The sequence below is a fragment of the Corvus moneduloides genome, chromosome 2, assembly GCF_009650955.1.
Source record: "Corvus moneduloides isolate bCorMon1 chromosome 2, bCorMon1.pri, whole genome shotgun sequence".
Classification (NCBI taxonomy): domain Eukaryota; kingdom Metazoa; phylum Chordata; class Aves; order Passeriformes; family Corvidae; genus Corvus; species Corvus moneduloides.
This window is the reverse complement of record NC_045477.1, coordinates 4943210-4966197: the sequence shown is the minus strand read 5'-3', so window position 1 is coordinate 4966197 and position 22988 is coordinate 4943210. Positions and strand designations below refer to the sequence as shown.

General features: G+C 45.8%; 1 protein-coding gene across 1 annotated transcript in view; it reads right to left on the bottom strand.

The window, feature by feature from the left end:
* PTGFRN (prostaglandin F2 receptor inhibitor) overlaps positions 1-10727 on the bottom strand; it is a 67167-nt gene extending 56440 nt beyond the window's left edge. Inside the window, exon 1 of the mRNA XM_032096434.1 lies at positions 10571-10727. Coding sequence (XP_031952325.1) covers positions 10571-10634 — 64 coding nt within the window. The 5' untranslated portion in view covers positions 10635-10727. The remainder of the gene's footprint in view (positions 1-10570) is intronic.
* Between the last annotated feature and the right edge of the window lie 12261 nt (positions 10728-22988).

Genomic DNA, 22988 nt, shown 5'->3' with positions numbered 1-22988 from the left:
TAAGTAGTTTTGGCCTATCTCTGCTGATCCTTAAAGGTTTATAAAGCAAAGTACGGAACAGGCACACGCCCTGTGGCCTCTGGTCCTAAGCAGGAACAAGGGTACCATGAGAAGTCTCGTTTGTTCTTCGGCTATTTCGGAAGGACATCCCCACCCAGTAGCTCTATTCACAGCGCTGCAGCCTCCCCCTCAACCCTCCCTTTCAGAATTAAAAGGCAGACACCAGCAACAACTCAAATGCCACAGCATACCCTGCAGCCACATGCATCACACTTCAGTCCTCGTTTTAAACTCTGCAGGAGTCTACAATTAGATATTCCATTTACCTGCCAGTGGTGAGCAGAAAACTTTGCCTAGAAAACTATGGTATTTCAAGATTCAACTGCAGAGCTTTGAGAAACCTGCAGTTTTTTACCAAGGCTGTTTTGTGGTGGTAACTGCCCCAGCACCACCATCTCAGGCAGACATACAATTAACTAATTCTTCCATTTTAAAACAAGCTATTCACCCACTTTCCTTTCTCTGTGGAAAGCATGCCCTGCTCCAGTTTTCTCTTCTCCCTTTCCTTCTCCCACTTTTAATTTCAAGCAACAGCCATACTTCTGTGCCCAGACCCCTGGGTATACATATGCTATTTTCTCAACTTTTTTTTTTTTAATAGATAAAGCCACAGACCTAGGGATGTCATCAGCTTTGCGATTATTGACAGGTGCCTATCAATACAGTTGCCAGCAGACAGGGCTCAGTCAATAGCTTTAGTGACCATTCAACCCTGTTTTGTGGTAAGACAGGGAAGACCCAGCCTCGTGTTACTTCCCACCTCCAATGAGTTGTCATGCTCTTTATTTTCTCACTGATGAGGCCACTTAAGGCTCCAAGCACTTAAGCCTTGCATGCCAAAAGGTACAGCATGCCTTGTCCAGAACCAAATCCTGAGATCAAACAGAAACAAGGCTGATGAGATACACTTCTTACTCTGCATTAATTTAAACCTCCCTATGAACTGGATGTGAACAGGAACACTGCACATACCCCATGAAGGCTCTTTACACAGAGCTGGGCTTCTGAAGAACATAACACTTCTTTTGGGGGAAGGTGGATGTTATCTGGGTAAATATTACGGGATGGTGCTCTGAAAACACAAAACAGTCTGTGGCAAAGGAAAATACATCACTTCTCCCACCCTCTAGTACTTGGAAGAGGATTAGAGTGCAGACAGAAAGACTAACACCTCACTGCTTATTCGAACAGTTTCCATTAACAAATAATTGCCTATTTTCACCTCAGTATTACTGGCTGCATTCAAGCACAAATACATGCACTGATTATACATGTGTTTCTGAGGGGGAAAAAGGGTATTGAAACTTAAATTACCATTCACAAATCAAGCAAACTCTGAATTTTTGCTCAAAATGAGTATGTTTGGTACCCTGAAAATCTAGGAAGCATCCTCTATTAGCTCAGCATCTGTTTCATATTTAGAAGCTATTCTTTGCAAATGCAGGGGTCACACTGCTTTTAAAGCAGCCTCTGCCAATTCTCTTTTGCGGGGCATATTTAATAGCGAATTCCACTGCCACAGGATCCACTGTGCAATAATGAAGGGTAGCGTGTCAATAGATGAAACTGCACACATCAATAAGGAGCTGGCAGAGCTCTCTTGCAACAATCATTTTAATGCCTGTAGGAGAACAATGCATTACAGCCTGCTCAGAGATTCCCCACAGCCACACTGCATTCAAAGGCCGATGAAACACGACGCTAAATCTCTGCACTTGGAGCCAGCAGTGGAACATGCACGGAAACAAAGTCCTTTACATTGGCAATTATTCTTTTTAAGACTGGCAAACCTAAGCGGAGCCAGCTTTTGTCGGAACTGGACTCTTGCTAACCAACACGACCCCCCAGCAATGGTTCCACCAAACTCTTTTTAAAGGCTACTGATATGGCAAGAAGAAAGTGACTCAAAGAGCATGAAAGCACACAAATTGCAGTCGTGAAGCAAGCACTGAGCAGCACAGTTAAACCATGTCTTTAAGAAAGGCAGAAAGGCAAGTCCAGACTAATCAAGCCTGTTAAACAGAAAGAGTGGAATAAGAGCAGCTACAACAGCAGGAGTTGTTTTACAGCCAGTGTGAAGTAAAGAATGGTGATGGATATCTGGGAAAAAACCCTGAGAGAAGAACTGAAGCCAGAGAACAAAAGTTAAAAGCAACACAAAGTTTACATTGATTTTTTTTTCCAGACTACATTTAAGAAAGATGATATATATACTTTGTGTGCTACAAGCAGCAGACTCTCACAGCAGCTCTGATCAGTGATCCACACAGACCAGTGCATCACTCCAGCACTGGCCAATTTGGCAAAAGGAGAGAAAAAAAGAACAGAAGGGGGGAAGAAAAAAAAAAAAAAAAGGACTTCACACACACTTTCAGAAGTCTGAAACTGGAATTAAAAGGAGGGTTCTGTTTCTCCACCTCCAGCTGCAGTTGTAATCCTTTGACACCTTACAAGCAATGACAGAATGCTTTCTCTAGGGACCTGAGACTAATTCCCTATTAAGCTTTTACAAACTGACGCTTTTCCAAGTCTTATAATGTGGCCAAATTTGGACATTTTCCTAAGAACAGCAAAAGCCACATTCTTGATGCAGAGTTAACACTTCAGCCAAATTTCCAGTTCTTGTTCTAAACCATGGTTGTGCTAGAACTTCTAAACTTGGCAGCTGAGATTATTATTGGTTCAAGAGTGACAAGGAAGAAATGACTAGAACCTGCAAGAATCAAAAAAGAAAAAAAAATTCCCCCTGCTGCCTCCCCAAGTGTAACTACCGGAAGTACTGCAGCTCTTTAAGGAAAGAGGTAGTTGAGGGGAGCAGTATTTTCTGGGGGAAAAAAAAGCCAACCTGTGGGAGACATCCAGCCCAGAAAATTTCAGCATGAATGCCTGAAGTCTTGCAGAATAATAAACAATTTAAGAGATGGCACTCATAACAAACAGTAACAAGCAGATATGCTACAGGCATTGCTGCCAGCCCTGCTTATTGGCAGCTGTGACAGATTGCCTGGGAGCTCCAGTCTTTAATTAGTTCTCATTCCTGAAGTTCACAAGTCAATTAATTCTAAAAACCACCCTCAGATTCTTTTCTAAAGGAAATCCTGTCCAGGATTCTCTGCCTTTCTTACCTCTTCTTCCCATAGCTCAGCTAACAGTTCAGATCCTTTAGAGCATCCACGCAAATTCCATCTGGCCGTGGAGATTATCACCAGTCAAATACTTCGGCTTGCTTCAGCAATTCTTCATATTTCTGCAGCAGTATTTTGCCACTGCTGCCTATAACAGACAGTGTTCCCCAGGCTGCTTCTTCAGCCCCTCTTTCCCCACAACTTGCCTCCTCCAGTGTAATGAAAATGAGTACCAACTGCAGCACTCCAGTGCCAGTTTCAAGCAGTCCCCACGGCCATTACATCGACTCAAATCTACAAGCACCACCATATTGCTTTGTAACTTTTCCAAGACTCAACAAAGGCATTTGGCAAAACAGGCTCTACCTTCTACCTAGCTCACTTTAAACTCGGTAGTCAAAGCTGGTAACAGTTTCCACTGGTAACCCGGCTTTGAAACCACTTTCAACTCTGGAAGGCACCAAAAAAAAAAAAAAAAAAAAAGACCATCCTTTTTTCTGTCTCAGACTTCATTGAGAAGGAAACAGTTATGCTTTACAGTTATAAAAGCTTACATGTAAACGAATAAGCCAGTTTCTGATATGAAATTCAAAAAACCTAAGAAACTTTAAGTTCCTTAATTTCTGTCTTGCTTCTTACCCTATTTTACATATGCTGATTATCTGGAAAGACATTATTCAAGACTTTTGGCACCTTAGCAGCTATTTGCCAGTTTATCCAAAAGCAGTTTGGTCTGAAACTGACTTTATACCTTTGCCCCTTGAAAAACACAAGGTGTATTAAAAGTTTCTCATTATTTTTAAAGCCTCTTCTCAGTAGATATTCAAGTCTTCTTATTCAAAGATAATTGAAATTTTAGGGTCTACAGAGAATCAACTGATAAAAAAAAAAAAAAAAAACCAGAAAGGAAAACCTGAGAACCATTGATACAAGTATATAGATACTGTCGGTGATTGAATGACGGACCCAGACCAGCAGGGAATCCGAATCGTTTATTCAAAGCAGGGAGTTGCTTTTACACACTTCTCTAAGGCACAGCACTTCCTTCTATGGCGTGACCTATCCCATGTTGCCACAGCAGCAATGCACTTCCTAAATGTCCTTCGATGGGGTGGTCACTCATTCTTCACCCGTCCCTCAGCTCCAGCCAGGCTCCTCTCCATAGGGGTCTGCCCTGTGACACCTCTTCCCCCAGAGTCCAGTGGAGACAAGCCTCTCTGTGTGCCACCATGCGCTCCTTTGTACTGCCATGTGCCTCTGCAGGCAGGTTTTACAGCTCACAACCCAACTCTACCTTATAAATCCCCATAATTCCCCCTTTTCTGTTTTATACAATTAAGAGTTATGGTAGCTATCAAACAGATAAAACTTTGAGAAACAATGTAAAGTTGTCTAAAGCTTTTACCATCACTCAGAGTCTGCAGCTGCTGGAAGGTCCTGTTTCACAGTGAAGACTTGGAGAGTCTTTCCTAGGCAGGACTTTCAAGTTTACTTTGAAAGAGGGTCCAGCTTTTTTAAGATCAAATTACCAAGTCAAAATGACTTGATTACACTTTTAGGGCAGAAACACCTGGGTCTGATGGTATAACTTCCAGTCAGCCAGGGCTAGGGCTTGGCCAGAGCCTTAAGCCTTGACTGAGAGGGCTTCTCTAAAATACTTATAAAATTGCTTAAAAACTTTACTAATATCATTCTGAATGCCACTGAAAAATTAAGAACATGTAAACTTCTTGACAGTCTTTCACAGGGGCCACACCCCATTTCTGCATCTCCCCCCTTTTCTGAGGGGGAACACGCTACAAGGACGGGACTCCCCGACTCCAGCCACTCGCCGCGACCCAGCGCCGCGTGGCGCGAGCCTTTCTACGGTACGGTCCAGCTTCCCTCCAGGGTCAAACGGTTCGGGGGACGAGGGGCCATCTTCTGGCTCTCTTCCCACAGCCCCAACAGACTTATGGTCACTCACTGGTGGCGCAGAAGGGCTCAGCACAGCTGCTGCGGTGGCACAAGCATCTGTCTTTCTTTGGTCTCTGGGTGCCACCTGCGCTGTGAGCGCCTTGCACAACTCGGGTCCCACAACACGTCTTCTAAAGCGTCCCATCTCAGAGGATCAAAAGTATTGGTCCTATCTAAAGTTGAGCCACAGTTTCTTGCCCAGAACAAGAGTGTGTTCAAATCCGTAGACTTAATTTTGCCGCCGTGTTTCTTTAAAATCTGTTTTAACATCTCTGGGACGTTCTGTTCCTGGGATACTCCATCCCCTAAGTCCCCCATGGCTCACCTACAACTTGTAGGGATTATCGCTGGCCAGCACTCCTGCTTCTTGCAGCAGCACTTCAAGTCCCATGGGGCTCAGCGACGGACGCGCAGATAGGCGTATAATAAACTACTCACACGGGGCACCATTTGTCAGCGATTGAATGATGGACCCAGACCAGCAGGGAATCTGAATCGTTTATTCAAAGGAGTGAGTTGCTCTTATATACTTTTCCAAGGCACAGTGTTTCCTTGTATGTCGTGACCTATCTCGTGTTGCCACATCAGCAACACACTTTCTCAATGTCCTTCACTCGTCTGTCAGCTCCTGGCAGGCTCCTCTCCATAGGGGTCTGCCCTGTGACACCTCCTCCCCCAGGGTCTAGTGGAGACAAGCCTCTGTGTGCTGCCATGTGCCTCTGCAGGCAGGTTTTACAGCTCACAGCCCAATTCACTCTTATAATTCCCCACAGACACCATATCCCTGATATAAGCTTATTTCTTCTTTAGAAGAGAAAATTTTAACAACTTCAAACCTGCTTATGTCACAGTCTCTCCCTGCTTTGTTAGATCCAGTTTTGAGGTACCTTGAGCAGGTTAGGAACTGGGGTCATGCACGAAACTGCTTATTATTCTTGGACAGAAATGGAAACGTTGGTATGCCTAGACAATTTTCACCTCACAGGTCTCTATAAAACAGACTTTATCGCTTACTATCAGAGATCTGAGAGAGCAGAACAAATATCAGGGGCCTAGTAACATCTCCAATAAAAATCAAAACCAAAGTATTAAACAGATATTTTTATTTGCATTGCAATATACAGTCTGACTTTATACTCTATCTAATATCTTTCTTTTGAAAGTACTGAAGACTTTTATAGACACTGACATAACCCCTAGTTTGACCCAGCTCACGTTAGTAATGTTTTCCTCAAGTTCTTTCCAACTTAGCTTTCAATGGATTGACTTCCATACATAGTCTGAAAGAACTCGCATTTTCAGACAATGTGTCCCCTTTCCCTTCCTTCTAAAACAAAGAACTTCACACGCCATAAAATACATCACTGAAAGGCATTTAAAACCAGACAACTGAAATGCTCACTTTCTAAAAATACCTTACTGAGATATATACTCATTTCCCTACTAAAAAAAATATACATTTCTGTTTTGCAGGTTAGTGTTTGACAAGGATTATGGAGATTGGAAAAAAAAACCCAACCCAAAACAAGAAACAACCACACAGAAACAAATCAACCCATGAATACATTAGATGTGAAAGCTGAAATATCAAATGTCCCTGAATGTTTGTTTATACAACTAGATGGATGGATATACATTATTTCTTAAGCACATTCCACTCTAATCAAGCATGTGGCTGCATTTTTAAATGACCCCTACTGCTTACTTCAAATCTTATTCAGGCAGGTTTATACCTCAGTTCAGGGATTAGAGCCAAATACAACAGAGGCTACCTAAAGAGAGCAAGCTGTTGCTATGTTGAAATGTAGCCATTGAGAAACCTGGGGAACAAGGTCGAAGAATTTCAGAAAAAGCACCCAGACTCCCTAAAAAGCAGCCCCAGACAGGCACCTACAAAGATGCAAGAGAGCCAGAGAAGGCGACTAAGCTATCATCTGCCAACCCTAAAGAGCACAGGATGTAAAGGAACAAACACTCACTACACTGCTCGCCCTTCGATTCCCACATGTTCCCGCAGCCTACACACCAAGAAAATGCATCAGCATGACAAAGCCACAGGGAAAGCGCTTCCTCCTCAGCAACACCACCTGCCCTTCAGCGCCTCACCAACCCAGTTCCAACGCTCACTACGTGCTCCTAGTGTCTTAGCAGTCTGCAGTTCCCCTTTGGAAGCCTTTTGAGCCACCTCCTAAGTCGCAAGAGATAGGCAGGTCTAGCTGTCAGCCTTCCCTGAGTACCAGTGAGGATCTGAGCCTGCCTCCTTCCAAGAACAGGCAGGCAAAGGCCACAGGGCCAGCCCTGGGCTCACCCGCAGGTGAGCAGGCACCAGCAAGGGAGCAGGGAGCAGATTCCACTCTAACATACCTTGAACACTCCGTGGGGAATCATCCTTACATCGCCTCCCTGCCCTAAACCTTGAGGCTCTCCCATTTTCTAACGCTTCCACTTTAGCTGCAAATGCAGGAAAAGATTAAAGCATGCTTTTCCTTGAAGTGCATGATCACAATAACTTACACTAATTACCAAAAGCCTTCTATTGCAGAGCTTGAATTAAACCTTGATTCAAATGACTAATTGTTGTAGCTTCTGAGGAAAAAAAACAAAAATAATTTCAGACACGAGATGCAGGAAACAAGTCCATTCATCTAAACACACATCCTGGGGTTCTGGCATGCTGGAACTGACTTTCATCATAGCAGACAGTGAGTGCCACACAGGTCTAAAGGGTGAGTAAGAAAAAGGCAATCTCTGGGAAACCCATTATCAGCGGTTTTCCCCCAGGATCTGCTGAGTACATGCTCTCCTCACGCCCATAGCATTTAAACAAAAACCTTTTTTTTTCCGATCCACTGAAATTATTACCTTGAACCTCAAACAAGAGCCAGGGAAAAAAGCCCAGGAGGTGGAATGCTTATTGTTTACTTTACAGTCTGAGCCCTGGAAACAATCAGATACTTGGTTTGGTTTTTGGCTGTCTTGTCCTAAGAGATGTTTTGGTTTCCAGAGCATTTCACAGGTTGGTTAGGTAGATTGGCTGCAGAGTGAAATCACACATGAAACAGACAGAGGAAAACGCTTTCATAGTGCCCTCCCTTCTCAGGATGTAGCCACACCAGAGGAGGGAAGAAAAGAGAGAGTAGATCAAGCCTTAGTATCAGGATCCACAATCTCCTTACCAAACAGATTATAACTGTACTGGATCAAGAAGAAAGGATGATAAAACATTCTCATTTGTCACAGCCAAATACTTCAGCGATTTGCATCCTTTTGCTGGATTATTTTGTAAATATCTGAAGAAAACAGTCAAGTCTAAGTACTCACAAGGGATAAGCTTGTCTATGCTTCAGCTCCTTCCCTCCACCTCCCTCATACAAGAATTCCTCAACACTTGCAGCAAAAGCCCCAAACCTCCTCTCCATTAAAGAGCTGCTAGAAAAGGCTCACAGAAGCACACTTCTTCCATCCAGAGTGAGAAAAAGACTACTTTCCAAACCTCTTAACCTTTGGAATATTTCATAGAAGTGACCAAGTAATGGTATCAGAAGATAGGCACACTACAACACACACCACAAGTATGACTAAAGTTCAGAGATTTTTCTGCACACAAAAGCACTTTGAATTTTAAAAGCACCATTCCAATTACAAAAAAAAATCCCCAAGAGACAGCTCAGAACATCTAGACAAACCAGATCATGAACAATGGCCATGTATCTCTGCATGCACACTTTAAGTTCTTCTAATTATTTCATCTTGAATGAAGAAGGAAACAACTTTCCAGTTGTGCGTCATTCTTAATAGTTTTTACTTTTTGCTGCATGACCTTGAGCATCTAAGAGTCTTGATTTTCTGCTTGTCCTACTAAACCATTCTCTTGAAAAATCTTATTCCCTTTCTGTTTCTAAACAAAAACACTGAAGGTGAGCTCTCCAGCTCTTGACTGTTTCCCCAGCTGGCAGAATGCCAATATTGTAAAGATAAACGAGATGACTAACCTCAGCTGCAAGTAAGAGAAAGCACAGTGGACACCTTTGTCTGGTAGGATCTTGCAGACAGAAAACCCTCTGCCCCAATTGCCTACAAGCAGCCTCAGGAAAGAGACTAGGACAAGCCCAGGTTTAGGGAGCTGACTTTTCAACTGCAACTCTCAGGTCTGCAGACCTGGTTATGGAAGATTCAACAGCCAAAAAATGAAGAAAGTGCTCTGGCAGACTTAATTAAAACAAAAGTCACAGCAAAGTCAAAAGTGCAAGCACAAACTAAGTCAGCGAATAGAGTTTTGTTTGAAGAAGAATGTTGGCAGTGTGGGGCTGGGGTACTGTTTAGTTACTCCTTCCACCTGAAATCTGGAAAATGCTCCCACTTACTACCTGCAATTAATCAAGTGCTCTGAGTCACGAACGACATAGAGTAACTTGTAGGACTTGTGGTGAGTAACTTGCTCACCAGCACCTGAGGTCCCTCTGGCTGCCCAGAGCCCACACAAAGCCACTTAAATACTACTAACACAGAACTACCTTACCCGAACAGTCTCCTGGTGCTCTACTTACTGCTACTTCTGCAATAGGGTTAGCAACAATGCTACAAGTACAAGGCTAGAGAAAAAAGGAAAAAAACAAAAGTAAAAAACCCCACGACAACCCACCACCCACCCTTTTGTGTAGCGCTCGCTTGTCTTTATTCCTGCACGCTGCCTGGCTGGCACTGACACCAGTAAGGAACAATGCCACATGTCACGCTAACGACAGCTACACAATTACCTGAACACGGCATAAACCATCACCTACACGCTATCTCCTAGCGGGAGAACTTCCCGGCAGAGGCAGCAAACCCCAGGAGCCCGGCGGGGAGGGCGCAGGGGAAGCGCCGCTCCCCCGGCACCCCGTGTGCCCGGCGAACCCGAGAAGGGCGCGGGGCCCCTCTCGCAGCCCCTCGGGGGACAGGCAGGAGGAGGGTCCCCGCCTCAACGAGCGCCTTCATCTCCGCCAGGTGAGATTTCAGAGCGAAGGAGCGCTCTCACCTCACCGCGACCACAGCCCACGCACCGGCTCCTTCACGAGCAACTACGGCTCCACCGCCACGTTCCGCGGACCCCGGCAGCCTGCGGGAGCCCCTCTCGGCGGGGAGCCACCCCCGCTCCGAGGAGGCCCCCTGAAGTTTCGGGGGAAAACCCGGCAGCGATCCCCCGGAGGGGGCAGCGGGGGCCGGGGGGCTGCGCCGGCTGATTCGGCCCGCGGCCGGCGCACCCCGCGGGCAGGCGGCACAGCCCGGCCCCGCGCAGGGCAGCGCCCGGCCGGGCTCCGCCGCGCCCCAGGCGGGCACGGCCCGGCGGGCAGCTCCCTCCCGGCCCTGCCGCGCTACCTGCGGGCAAGGTGGCTGAGCACCCCCGGCCGCCCTCCCCGCCGCCCCCGGCCGCGCACCCCCGGGCTCACCGAGCAGCAGCAGGACGAGGAGGAGGAGGCGCAGGCAGGACGCCCTCTCCCCGCGGTGCCCCATGCCGGCAGGGCTGCGCGGCGCCTCTCCCTACGCGAGCGGGACCGCGGGCACGCAGGCTGGGCTGGCCCGAGGGGGACCGGCGGCAGCAGCGCTCCTCGGCCGGCCGCTCGCTGCCCTGCGAGCGCACGGAGCCGCCCGCCCGCCCCGACCGGCCGCGCCGCGCGGCGCAGCCAACCACAGAGACAAACTTTCCCAGGCCCGCCCCCGCCCGCAGGTAGCGGGGGCGGCGCGGGGTCCGGCCCGGCCCGGCCCCTTCCCCCCGGGCGGGAGAGAGGGAGGAGAGCGGGGCCGCCGGCCCCGGGGCGCGGAGGAGCGCCTCAGCCGAGCGGGGCCCAGCGGAGGACGGCGCTGCCCTCGTCGCCTCCCTCCCTTCTTCCCTCCCGGGGCCGCCGGCGCCGCGCACACGTGGCCCGGGAAAGCCCCGGTGCGGGGAGGGCGGGCTCGCCCGGCTGGGAGTGTCCGCCGGAGCCCCGGAACGGCCCTTGGGCAGCGTGGGGCTGGGGCACTGCTCGGTCACTCGGTCCGGCCCCGCCTCGCGGGGGTGGGGTCCCCTCGTGTCCGCTCCCGCAGCGCGGGGGTCGCCTGTGGCCCCTCTGCTCACACCGTGCGCACAGAGCCACCGCACACGCGTGGGAGCCGCTGCTGCCCCTGTCCCCAAACACAGCCCCCGCCGGGGGCTGCCTGCTGGGCTGCGCACCCCCCAGGCACAGCGGCCACTCATGCCCCTTCCATGCACTGCCGGGTGCGCCCACTCGTGTCCCCGGCCCTTCCACGGGCAGCACGGCAACAGTGGGCCTGCCTGTGCTCCTGCGATCCTGCCCTGCTCACGGCCTGGGTCGGGAGAGGGAGAGCAAGGATACCCTTTGCCCCATGCACTTCGTGGATAAGGCCACCGCTCCCTCCCTACTGGTGCCAAGCAGCCCCACAAGCAGCACTGCCCTTTTTGGGGACTCTGTTTCTTTTCCCCTTCCTGAGATCCCAGTTAACTCAGTAAGGGGCTGCTGCAGCATGGCATTTGTGCCACCGCTCCACCGCCTTTCTTCCCAGCCTGCTTGGAGATTTTTGTTTGCTCGGGGATTTAATTTCCTGTTTGTTTGTAAAAACAAAGAGCGGAGGCACTGGGCGGCTCTCTAGTAACTCGGACAGTTATCTGCTCTTTCAGTCCCCTTGCCACATTCGTTGGGAAATCTGTGCCCTCCTTGGGCACATTTTGCTGTCTGTTGCCCAGGCTCTCTGGTAGAGAGGGATCCGTGTTATGCATTTCCCTGTGTGGGGAACCTTTGATGCCTACCCATGGTTTGGGGCAACTGCTCCTGCACAAAAATGGCTGGTTTAGGCTTTATTCTAGTGTCTCCAGTGCACTTTGTTCTTGAGCATGACTTGGCTTGGCTGAGGTTGTTTGCTCCCAGTAGCAGGAAGTGTGTGTTGTGTTCATAACTGAGCATGATTATCAGACTGGATTTTAGGCTGGACTTTATTCCTTCTGTAATGCTTTACAGCAGAGAGGGTGTTGCCTGACAGGAATGAAATGAGACCCTCCTAAAACTGATGAGAACTTTCACTGTCCAACCACAGTTACCTGAGCTCCTGCACAGAGTAGACAGACCTCTTTGTAGAGGTGTCTGGGGGACACTTGGTCCTGTGCACACTGAAGTTCTCTGAGCTCCCAGACAGCAAATGAGGCTGAATCCACAAGTGTGACTGAGAAAAGACTGCCCGAACAAAACAAGGCTGTCTTCAAATATGTTTACAATGCCCTCATATCCCTGCTTGTTCTTGCTGCCTGTTTCCAATCAGTCTGCTCCACATCCTCCTTTAGCCAGCATTTAAACAACTTTTTCTTCATTGGAAAACGTCATTTCCATAAACCAAGACATGTCCCTTACATCAAATTCAGAAAACAGGTTAGAAGATCTCTCACCCTTGCCAGTCAGCTTCCATCACACTGCTTAAGCTCCTGATCCTTCTTCAACCTTTAGTCCTGAAACTCTTGCTATCCTGACCCATAGGTGGTGTTCTCACCTCTCACTCTTTTACTTCAGTAAGAACCACTTTTCCTCCACATAGTCAGACTTCCAGACAGAAGGGCCACTGTAACCCATTCATCTGACCCATACACAAAAACCATAGATTTTTTTCCTCAGCAGTTGGATCAAAGTGAGTTAGAGAGACAGCACATCTTGTCTTAAAGACTCCAAGTAATGGCAACTGCCTTCTTCCACCCACTAATTTATTCCAATGTTTAATTATCCTTGCTGCTAGGAAATTGCTTCTTTTAAGGCTGAATTTGTCTAACTTCAACTTCAAGACATCAGAACTTGTTATGCCTTTGCCTACAAACCTGCACACCGATCCCATTTTCATGGATAAGTAACTATACATGGTGCTCCTATCACTTCTTGTTTAACTGAACAGATTGTTTTCTTTGAAGCCTTACATTGTAAGATTTAGTTTCAGTCGCTGCAGATTTTTCGGACTCCAGTGTTTTTAAGCGTGTTTTTTGACTTGCAGGCACCCACCCTGGGTACAATGCCATTGTGGTCTATACACACATGCTGTGCACAGACTAAAAGTCATTTCTCAGTCATTGTTTTTCCCCTTCTCTCATAACTAAAAATGGAAGTAGACTATTTCCTACGCTGTACAAAAAGCTTGTGGAGTTCATTACCCATGTTGAGTCTCCAAATCTCTTTCTACATCTGTGTTTTTCCTGAGAGCATCTTTATCCTGCCATTCACCACTATGCTCTTCCCCCCCCTCAGTACATGGCCTTGCAGCAGGATGTGTTAAAATACATTCTGTAACTTGTGACAATTGAAGCAGGTGTCTGAGATCCCTCCTTCAATTTGAGAGCCACTTCTCCAAGGCTGATAAATCGCCAGCACAGATGACAGAAAGAGCAGGTTTGAAGCTGACCACTGTGTTAGTCTACCTTCTCCTTCAAAGCCTGTTTTCTTCTCCTTTTTGTGTGTCCTACTTTCAATGGATTGTTGCATGTATGTGATTATGTCATTTTCCCCCCTTGCCAATTCCATTTTGTATCGTTCAGCTATGAGAGCTAGTCTGAGCCAGGAGCTTTCTCCAAGTTGAGACAAATATCTTCCTCTGTTTTTGTGCATTTTCTATGTTTATTCATGAGCTGCAGAGTAAATACATGGTCAGTTGTTTGTTTCTCAGGAAGGCAGCCCATTTGACTTTCAGTGTTTAGCATGTTGTTGATTTGAGTAGATAGCACGTATTTATTTATTGATGATGCTGTAAAAATGCTTGCTTACGTTTCTTCATACCTACATTTCTGCATAATGTATGGGCTGAAAGTGTCTCATTTGGGGGTAACTAGGTTAGCCAGCAGAATTTCGGGGAAGGATCAGGACTGGAGTTGTTACGTTAAACACATTATTATGCATGCACACATTCATGAAACATGAACACACCCTGATCCTAAAGAAACCCACAAGCAACCACTCCCTACTTGCACCACTCCTCTAATACACACTTGCTAGCTTTTGCAAAGTTTCTCTCTTGGCAAACATGGATAACAACTCTTGTTCTCCCCACCTTGTTGCCTGAGCAGTGGAGGACAGGGGTGAAATGTCTGTGTATGAGGCCCACATCCAGCATGGAGTGCGAGAGTAAAGAACATTTAGAAGGGCTGTATGTCTCTGACCAACAGCAGAAGGACCTGGCGTGATGAGGACCCAGCACCTTGCTTAGGGGCAGAGGTGCAAAAGTGCTGCTCTCGTGCAGTGCAGATTGCAGGCTGCAAACCTTAACCAGGGGAGAAATCTTTTGGTGCCATTGCCTGGCGTGTGGCAGCCAGGAGCTCTCCACAACAAACAAGAGGCGTAGGCAGACAGACAGGTAAGGCCATGCTCGACTGCCCTGTCAGCAGCACAGCAGCCTCTAAGGGCAGGAAGGGGGCTCTCAGTGGCTTCCAAACTGTTTGCATGAGAACCCTGAGGAAAGGGAGCCGCAGCACAAACGTTGTCCTGGAGACACCTGCACGGGGATGTGCTGTCTCATTTAAAGACCCTTTTCTCAAGAGCTAGGGACTTTATCCCCAGCACGCTGGCGAAATTCCACGTTGCTTGATTTCATTCCGCCCCTAGGTTCCCTTTGTGTTTCCAAGCAGGCACAATACTCATCTTCATTTCCTCTCCTCAGCTCTTGTTAAATTTCGCCTTGCTCCAGTGAGCAGATTGCGTGTTCCAGCCAGGGGGCTGCCCCATCACGGTTGTGGCTGACGTGAGCCCCACACCCTCGGAGCTGTACACTCGGTTTTGTGAAATGTTTCTCAGCGTACCTGGATGGAAAATATATGTCCCCCTGTCATTCCCCTTTAGCAGTTGAACAGAAGTATGGGCAATAGTAGAGAGCTCACAAAGAACTGTGAAAAACTCAGCTTACCCATTTATGTATTATGCATTAAAACCTGTCTCTATTGAGCTGTCCAAGATAAAGTCCTACTGGCATGTGATCAAAAGCGTAGGAAATTACCTTGATTTGTCCTGGCTAGAGCTGGCTGCCTCATGTAAAAGTATTTGTGAATAAATTATTTGCAGATTGATGAGGAAAAAGTGAGTAATTTATTTGATGAATATTGTTCAGCTGGCTCTTGAGCTAACCAAACCATGAGGAAAAAATATTGGTGAATGATTTATTTGAAAATCTAGTTGAAATTTGACAGGAGAAAATGGTCAAACAATCTGCCACTATTATTCAAATTCCGGTAGACCTGGATAGTGTTCATACACTACTAAACCATACCCCAGTGCTTCAAGCCATGGCCCTAAAGCAGATACTGAAATATGAATTCAAATCTTCAAATCTATACTCACCTTCTCTTTAAAAGAGATTCTCTTCAACCACAGCCCCAAAGGTACCTATTAATGAGCATAGAACAGATTCTACATTTGCAGTTATTTATTCTTATTTATTATTAAGACACTCTGGAAACTCTCTTGCCTGATAGAACAGCAATGAAAATTCAGTACCTTTTACTCCTCTACAGCCTCCCTTCAGTGGATCTCTAAGCACTTTACAAATTTCAATGGGTTTAGTGTTACAGCTGTTCTGTGAGGCAGGAAGGCATAATGAAATCCAGGAAAAGTAGAAAGCACACACCACATGCTACAGGTTTCTTTACATCCTAAACTCTCAAACTTCTTGAGCGTCTTAGGCTAGATTCCTTTCAACAGAGCACATCATTCAAAGACTGACTACATTTTTCAAACCTAGCTGCCTGAACTTTGATTCCTAACTACTTAAGCACTCATAAACACACCACATGCTGAGCTCTTGTTGAAATTTGATGGAATTTCTGAGCACTAAACACATGAGGAAAACCCCACGTGTCGTGATATTTCCATGCATATGTACAGGTTTAGCAGCATATCTCTAGATGCTTGTGTGCTTGATGGTCTCACAGGTTAGAGCCATAACAGCTGTGAAACAGGCAGGTTGCAGAAACCTGCCTGTGGCTGCAGGTTGCACATCATGTCGCTGTCACCACATGAGCAAACCACATGCAAAAAGGTTTTCCAACCTGTTACGCAATAAATGACACATCCTCCTACCTCCTGCCTCCCTCTTGCCCTTCCAGCAGCAGGGTTGCAGTCCCTCTGCTGTTTCTTGGTTGAAATGGTGAATGAAATATGAGGGACTTGCACTTCAAAGGACTGGAGAGATGTTAAAGATCTGATGTTAGATGTTATGGCAGCTCCCACTACAGCATGAACAGTAAGGATAAAATCAACACCCTATTCAAACTACTGGACGTTTCCTTGTCAGCTTGAGTGCAGACAGGATTTGATCTCTAGTACCGAACTGAGCCTCTGCAACCAAAGAATTAGGGAACAGAAAATACATTCTAAGGCAGTACGTGACAAAATTATCCCCACAACAACTTGCACTCTGAACTCCTACAGAAGTGAATAATTAAATAACCAACATATTTTTATGTAAGGAAGACTGAATATCAAATTTAAAATCTGCTGTCAGCCTTAACACAAATAAACTATAAACCCAAAAATAAATACTTGTATGATTGCTGTTGATCATTAGTGGCAGTTTAAAATCCAGATTTACTCAGTGAGATTTTTATTCTCCTTCCCACTGGCATGTCTCCTCTCTTGAACCAGGAAAAATCAAAAGGATTCAATTTTGCTTTCAGGTTTTCTCTCTTTCTGCAATGTGACTGCAAAAAATCATAGGGGAGGATATTGCTCTGTTTTAAAGGAATAGATTTCATTAGATACGGAGAAGGAAAACAATAGAAACATTTCTCTTGGCATTTATTTGTTTTTATATGGATTCTCCTAGGCAAAATTGAAGTCAGGAGAGAGGGGGGTCTCTGCTTATAACGGGAGCAGGTACAATTCTTACCCTGCTCCGAATTCACTCTCTTGGTACTGACCAGTTACACTCCATTTTGGGAGCTTTTTTTTTTTTTTTTTTTTAGTGAGGTCAATCTGAGCTTAGCTCTTCTTTGTGTTTTTTACCTGTGGGACTGCTGTCTTCCCACATCAGAAACAGGCTCAAATCCTTTTCTGACCTTGATTGTAATGAGTAGGACATCCATGCAATGAGAATAAATCAGATTAAATTAGAAGCAGGAACAGTGCATTTCTCTGGCAGGTCCCAGAACTTCACATATTGGTGCCTTCTATTACACAAGGTGCATAACCCAACCTTGACTTCAGGCCATTCTGAGACACAGAAATTATGGAAACAAGAGGCCAGGAGGTCTCTGCCTATGCTAGACTGAAATGCTACATATAATATACACTGAGCTGTCACCTATTATCCTGAGTTGATTTAAAATAATCTATAATCCAGGGATGAGAAGTGAGCACCATAGGATGTGTCAAATCCTTCTCATACAGCAAGACAGTGTCATCATTATACCAGACCATGAAAGAAGAAGCACACTGTCTCTTCAAAAAAGGACTTCTAATTTCTCGAACACTATGGCTAAAAGAATCTTTTCGAGTGCATTTACATTAACAGGAATTAATTAAGAGATTAGGCTAAGGCTGGTGATTAGGGCCCTGTCTGAGAATGTGGGCACACTTTATTAACAAGAGCCTAGAAACAGGAAGGAGGCTCCACACTCCCCGTACATATAAGCTAGTGCAGTCACTGCATTCCAAGGAACTGAGATCTCAGTACAAAGGATGATCCAGAAGTCAGTCTTCTGGGGATCTTCCCTCCCCTTGATGGGACTAGAGGAGATGCTATGAAGAGAGCTTTGTGTTCTCAGACAAAAAAGAAAATCTGGGAAAGTCAGTGAAGTCTCAGTGTGTGTTTTTCAGGTTAATTTCTAACTTGCAGTGCCAAGCAAAGAGAATAGAGATGCAAAACACATGCAAAATAAAACCAACATAAAAGTTCAGTGACAACTGGCATATTGAAAGCCCTGCTTTTAGCAGAGTTCCAGAAAGCATCTCAGAGAGCTTAATAAAGGAGAGCAAAGCAACCTCTATGCTTATATATATTTCCAGTCCTTTTGGCATCCAAATAGTCCAGCATCTCCTGCCTATTGCAATTTGCTCTCTTTTCCTCTGTTTCGTTTTCCCATCGAATGACCAGCTAACTAGCTATTGAGCCAGCAGAGACAAAAAAAAAAAAAAAGGTCAGAAACTGCAGATGTCTCAGTGTTTTTGCCCAGGGGACATTAGATAACAAGCTGTTAAAGTCTGCCTGCAAATCCACTGGTTGACTTGCTATTCTTGAGTGTCTGCGTAAGGCCTCATTGATTCTAGTTTGGCACTTTGCTGTTGACCCCGCAGCGTTTTGAGGAGATCTGCAGTACAAAAGGCTCATCAGCAGATCTTCTGTGAGTCTTGGATAATGGTCAGAGAAGCTGTATCTCACCCCAGACCTTCAGCTGAGCTGTCAGCTGAGGGCTCCTGTTCTCTGCTAGGATGCTCCACACACCTGTGCCTTGGCAAATCTTGCACCCTGGAAGATGAGCACTGTCAGAAGGTGCTCCTGTATTGGCAGCACGGGGAATGTGTCTGCTGATCATGTGGTTCTTCAGGACACCCCAAAAAAATCCCCAAAAGTCACGAGGTAAACCACAGCATAGAGTCCCCTTGCGTACTGTGTGACCATAGAGACTGCAAGCAAGGAAACACATTCAGATTCAAATCACAGTATATGAAAATCTCACTAATTTAGACCCAAGGGACTTCAGAAGAGGGCAGATTTTGGCTCTCTGTGAGAGTACACTTTCTGCATATAAAGTCACTGGAAAATGTTCAGTAAGGCTACTCATACTGTGTCCCTCAAAATACACTTCTGTGACTGGGGACTAGTGGCTGTCATTCATGAATCGCATGTCCTGTAGCAGAATAAGAAGGGCTGATAAAAACAGCATGAATAAATCCTATTAGCATTGTTTTAAGGAGACCTCCACTTCAGCCCTTGCACAGATGACTGAGCAAAGCTGGGCAAGTCTGAACGGGGGCTCTGGCTATTTTCTTGTATCCCTGAGGGAAACAGCATTTCTCTGTGGGTGGAAGGGATGAGAGCCTGCACATTCCCTGCCACTCAGACTTCCCGTGGGCTTTCAGGCCAGCTCCTCACCCACCACCACGCTGTGGAGTGGTGTTTCATGTGAGCAAGATGACTCAAGAGCAAGGGAGATTGAGGAGCAGGGAAGGACTAGTGCAAAAGGAAGTATCACTGCATTTCCAGAGCTTGTCACGGAGGATCAGGGCAGCTGGGTAGCCTTGGAGACAGAAATTGAAGGTGTGTTATGGGGATTTACATGCTGGGTTTGGAAGTCCTGTTTCAATTTAAGATGATTAGCAATATCTGTGAAAGCCCTCAGGAAGCTGACTCCTTTACATTTTTATAAAGGCATCAGACAAGGCATAGCCCTTTTATTTTAGCAAGAATTTCCTAGCCAGTGGCTGCAGAAATGTGCTGCTTTTCTCCTTGCTGCGACTAGGCAGCTGCTGTGCTCACTAGATTATAACCCAGGCTGCATGGGAAGATTTGATTTAAGGCAAGCCTGGCTGATGACTCTCTGCATGTAAAACTTCCAAACAAGGAGGAGGGAGCAGCTGCAATTACAGTTTTGAATTGGGAAGTGAGAAAATAGAGATAATTTCCGTTTCTGCAGCAATGTGAATAATTATCAAAAAGAAAATGGTTGACTGGCAGCTAGAAGCCTTGCTCCTGCTACCTAGAGCAATGGGCCAGTAACAGCAGCACAGATGAAATCCTTGGACAGAGGGGTCCATTTCTAAATTTTAAATCTCCTTTCCCCATTCTCATGTTTGTTTGTTTTTCATTTTCACACACTTGGAATTAACATTCCCCCACCCTGCCCCAAGAACACTGTGTGTTACAAGGTTTGCATGTGAATATCTCATCTGAGATTTCATGTTTCCTCTGCTCACATCTCAACACCAATCAAACAAGACTGCAAGCCATTCAGGCACTTAGCCTCCATAAAGCATCCCTTTCTAGACTAAAATCAACACCGTTTATTCTTAAGAACATTTGAAAACCAGCCATGTTTAGCAGGTGATGGGCACTCCCTCCGAAGTTGCTTTGACATAGTGCTAGTTTTCAGGTGTTGTCCCATCTCAGACAGGAACTCCTAGCAAATTTCATGTATCCAGAGGCTGACAAACCCATGGCAATAGCCTTCTGAAGTGCTAATAAAATGCCAAGCCAAATCTGGAATCATACTCTGGCATAGGAATGTGGGCTTATTTACCTGAATGCTGCAATGCTTCTGCTGCCAGCTGAACGAAGGTGGTGCCCCATGTGAGTAACCCTGGCTCAGCTGAGCTACCTGGCCACTGCACAACAAGAAGTCCAGTGGTACTCAGCTGGTCTAACTGAACATGCACTGAAATGCACTTGGCTAGCAACACTGAAAATCCACAGGATCCTAATTAGAATGATGAAGTAGTCAACTTTAAAACATCGGTACAATCTGCTACGAGCCCACAGACTCTCAGAAATAATGAGCATTAAAGGAAAAAGCCTCTTCAGAAAGGAAGGTCTCACTGATATCTTAGATAGCAGGCAATGCCTTTTGCATTTCTTGGTGAGCTTCTGTAGCCGGTCTTCTCCGACTGCTCCTGCCAGCACATGTTGGAGCACATCTCATGCCTATTCAAACAAACAAAAGAGGATGTCTCGTCTTTCACTTTTTCCTTCCTCCATACTGTGGGGAATTACTGCTCTTCTCCATTCTGCTTCTCATGTGGAGAGAGTAATTTTTAGTTTTTTATTGCAGTAAAAATAATACAAAGCTTCATGAATGAAGCTGGCAAAATACAGAATACTCTTCATGCACAAAGATAAAATGGTAACATAATATTTAATCAGGGCGTGAAAGAAAGAGAAGTGAGTTCATTAACTTTTCCCTTGAGTGAAAACTCCTGTTTTCATTCTTCTTTTATTTTTATTCAAATAATTTTCAAGAGAACACCATCCGTATGCAAATGCATATGTGTTCTCAGAATACAGCTTTCTTTTATATAGATGATCATGAACTCACTTCAATAAAGGGAAAATGTCAGGATTTTTTCACAGAAATAATAGGCCAGGCAGCCAGCAGTAAAAGCTCTATTAACCTCCAATTATCTCTCCCACACTCCCAAGAGTTTGTATACTTCAGTGGACAGTGTTTTGCAGCACCGGACATCACAGATCCAAACTGCTTTTCCTCAGACCTTCTGTGGGAAGAATCACATGCTACTTTTTGGGTTTTGTAGGGTTTTTTTCCCCTAGTCACTAATGACAGCAGAAGAGGAAGAAGCAGCTTTTTCATTGAGTTCTCCATGAAGCAAGATCCATGATCTTCGGAGGCTCCATAATGCTGTGTGAAGATCCATGTCTCCACTTCTGGATGCCAACAGGAGGTTTGGATTTTTGCCAGGAGTGAGCTCAGAGGCAGAGCTGCCTGTGACACAGAAGGACAGGGGAAGGGCAAACACCCTTTGATGTTGAATGATGGGCAAACATCATTCAAAAGATGACATTTGAATTGTGCCCTCATGCACCAGAGACCTGGAAATGAGAATGTGATTTGTCCTGCAATGGCAGGGGAAAGGCACAGGGTGACAGCTTCCAGTCAGATTTTGAGGGAACGCTGAGTCTTGACACAATTGCCCATCTCTACCTTCACCTGTTTAACAAGCACTGGTTGCCAGATCCCTGCCTGGGGTGAGGCACCAGCTCTGCCTCTCCTGAGGCATCCACGTTATGGGGAGGAATGTTCTTGACGCGGAGGCAGCCTGGCTAAAAGAAGCCACGCAAGAAAGAACAGAGAAGTTCAGCCCTGGGAGTGCCTGCCCAGAGCCACTGATCTGGACTGTGCCACTGAGCTCCACCCCAGCAGCTTCCCCATCCATACTCTGGTGGCTGCATGCTCCAGTCCTAAAGCACAGAGCACGACAGCGCCGAAATAACCCCAGAGTTAATATGTCCTGGAGGTATCCTACTTTTCAAGGAGCGTATGTTATGTCTCTTCCAAATGCTCCCTCTTAGGGGTGTTGCCTCCAGATACACCCATTTGGAAAGCACTTTGGTTGTGCAAAAGTTTTTGAAGAGATGCAAACACGACCATTGAAATAACCTAAGCAATTCCCACACCCCCTGTGACATAAAAAACCTACTTGTCTCCCATCACCAGGACATGTTATTTCTTTATTTTTCCTGCTGTTATTTCCTTGTAGATAACCACATTATCAGAACCCACTAATTTATGAGGAGCAGACAAAGACCAGGAGAGTTAGTACCTTCCTTGAAGATGTTGATTCTGTCAGATTAGTATGTGAAAAACAGCCAGGAACTTCTCAATGAATCTTTCTGGAATATTTCCTAAGCAGCTGCTGATTCTTTCTGGGTAATAAAAGAAAAGAAATCTGAGAGGAGAAACTGCAGCTGCTGCCTCAACAGAAAGAGCTTATTATGAGACATTGCACTCTTTTGTTTTTTCACTTCATTTGTTTGGGTTTTGTTGGGGTTTTTATTTTTGCCGAAGTGATAAATTGCTATGGAAAATCCACACCAGGAAATTTATATATATGTATGTGTGTACATATATATATATATACACATCCCTACCAACAGGCAGGTTCCCATATAACCACCAATGATGTCAGCTATTTTGGTTAGTAATGATTTTGTCCCCTGTGGTGTTTTGATCCCCTTGCTACAGGACTCAGATTCTGGGATTTGAACGATTTGCCACCCGTTCCTGCCTCTTTCCAGCGCTCTCTGGCTCAGGTTACCTCCATTTAGAGTGCCACAGTGCACCATAATCCTAGATATCTTCTTATCTGCCTGCGTGGTGATTGTGTTCCGATACTAAACCTTTCCAAG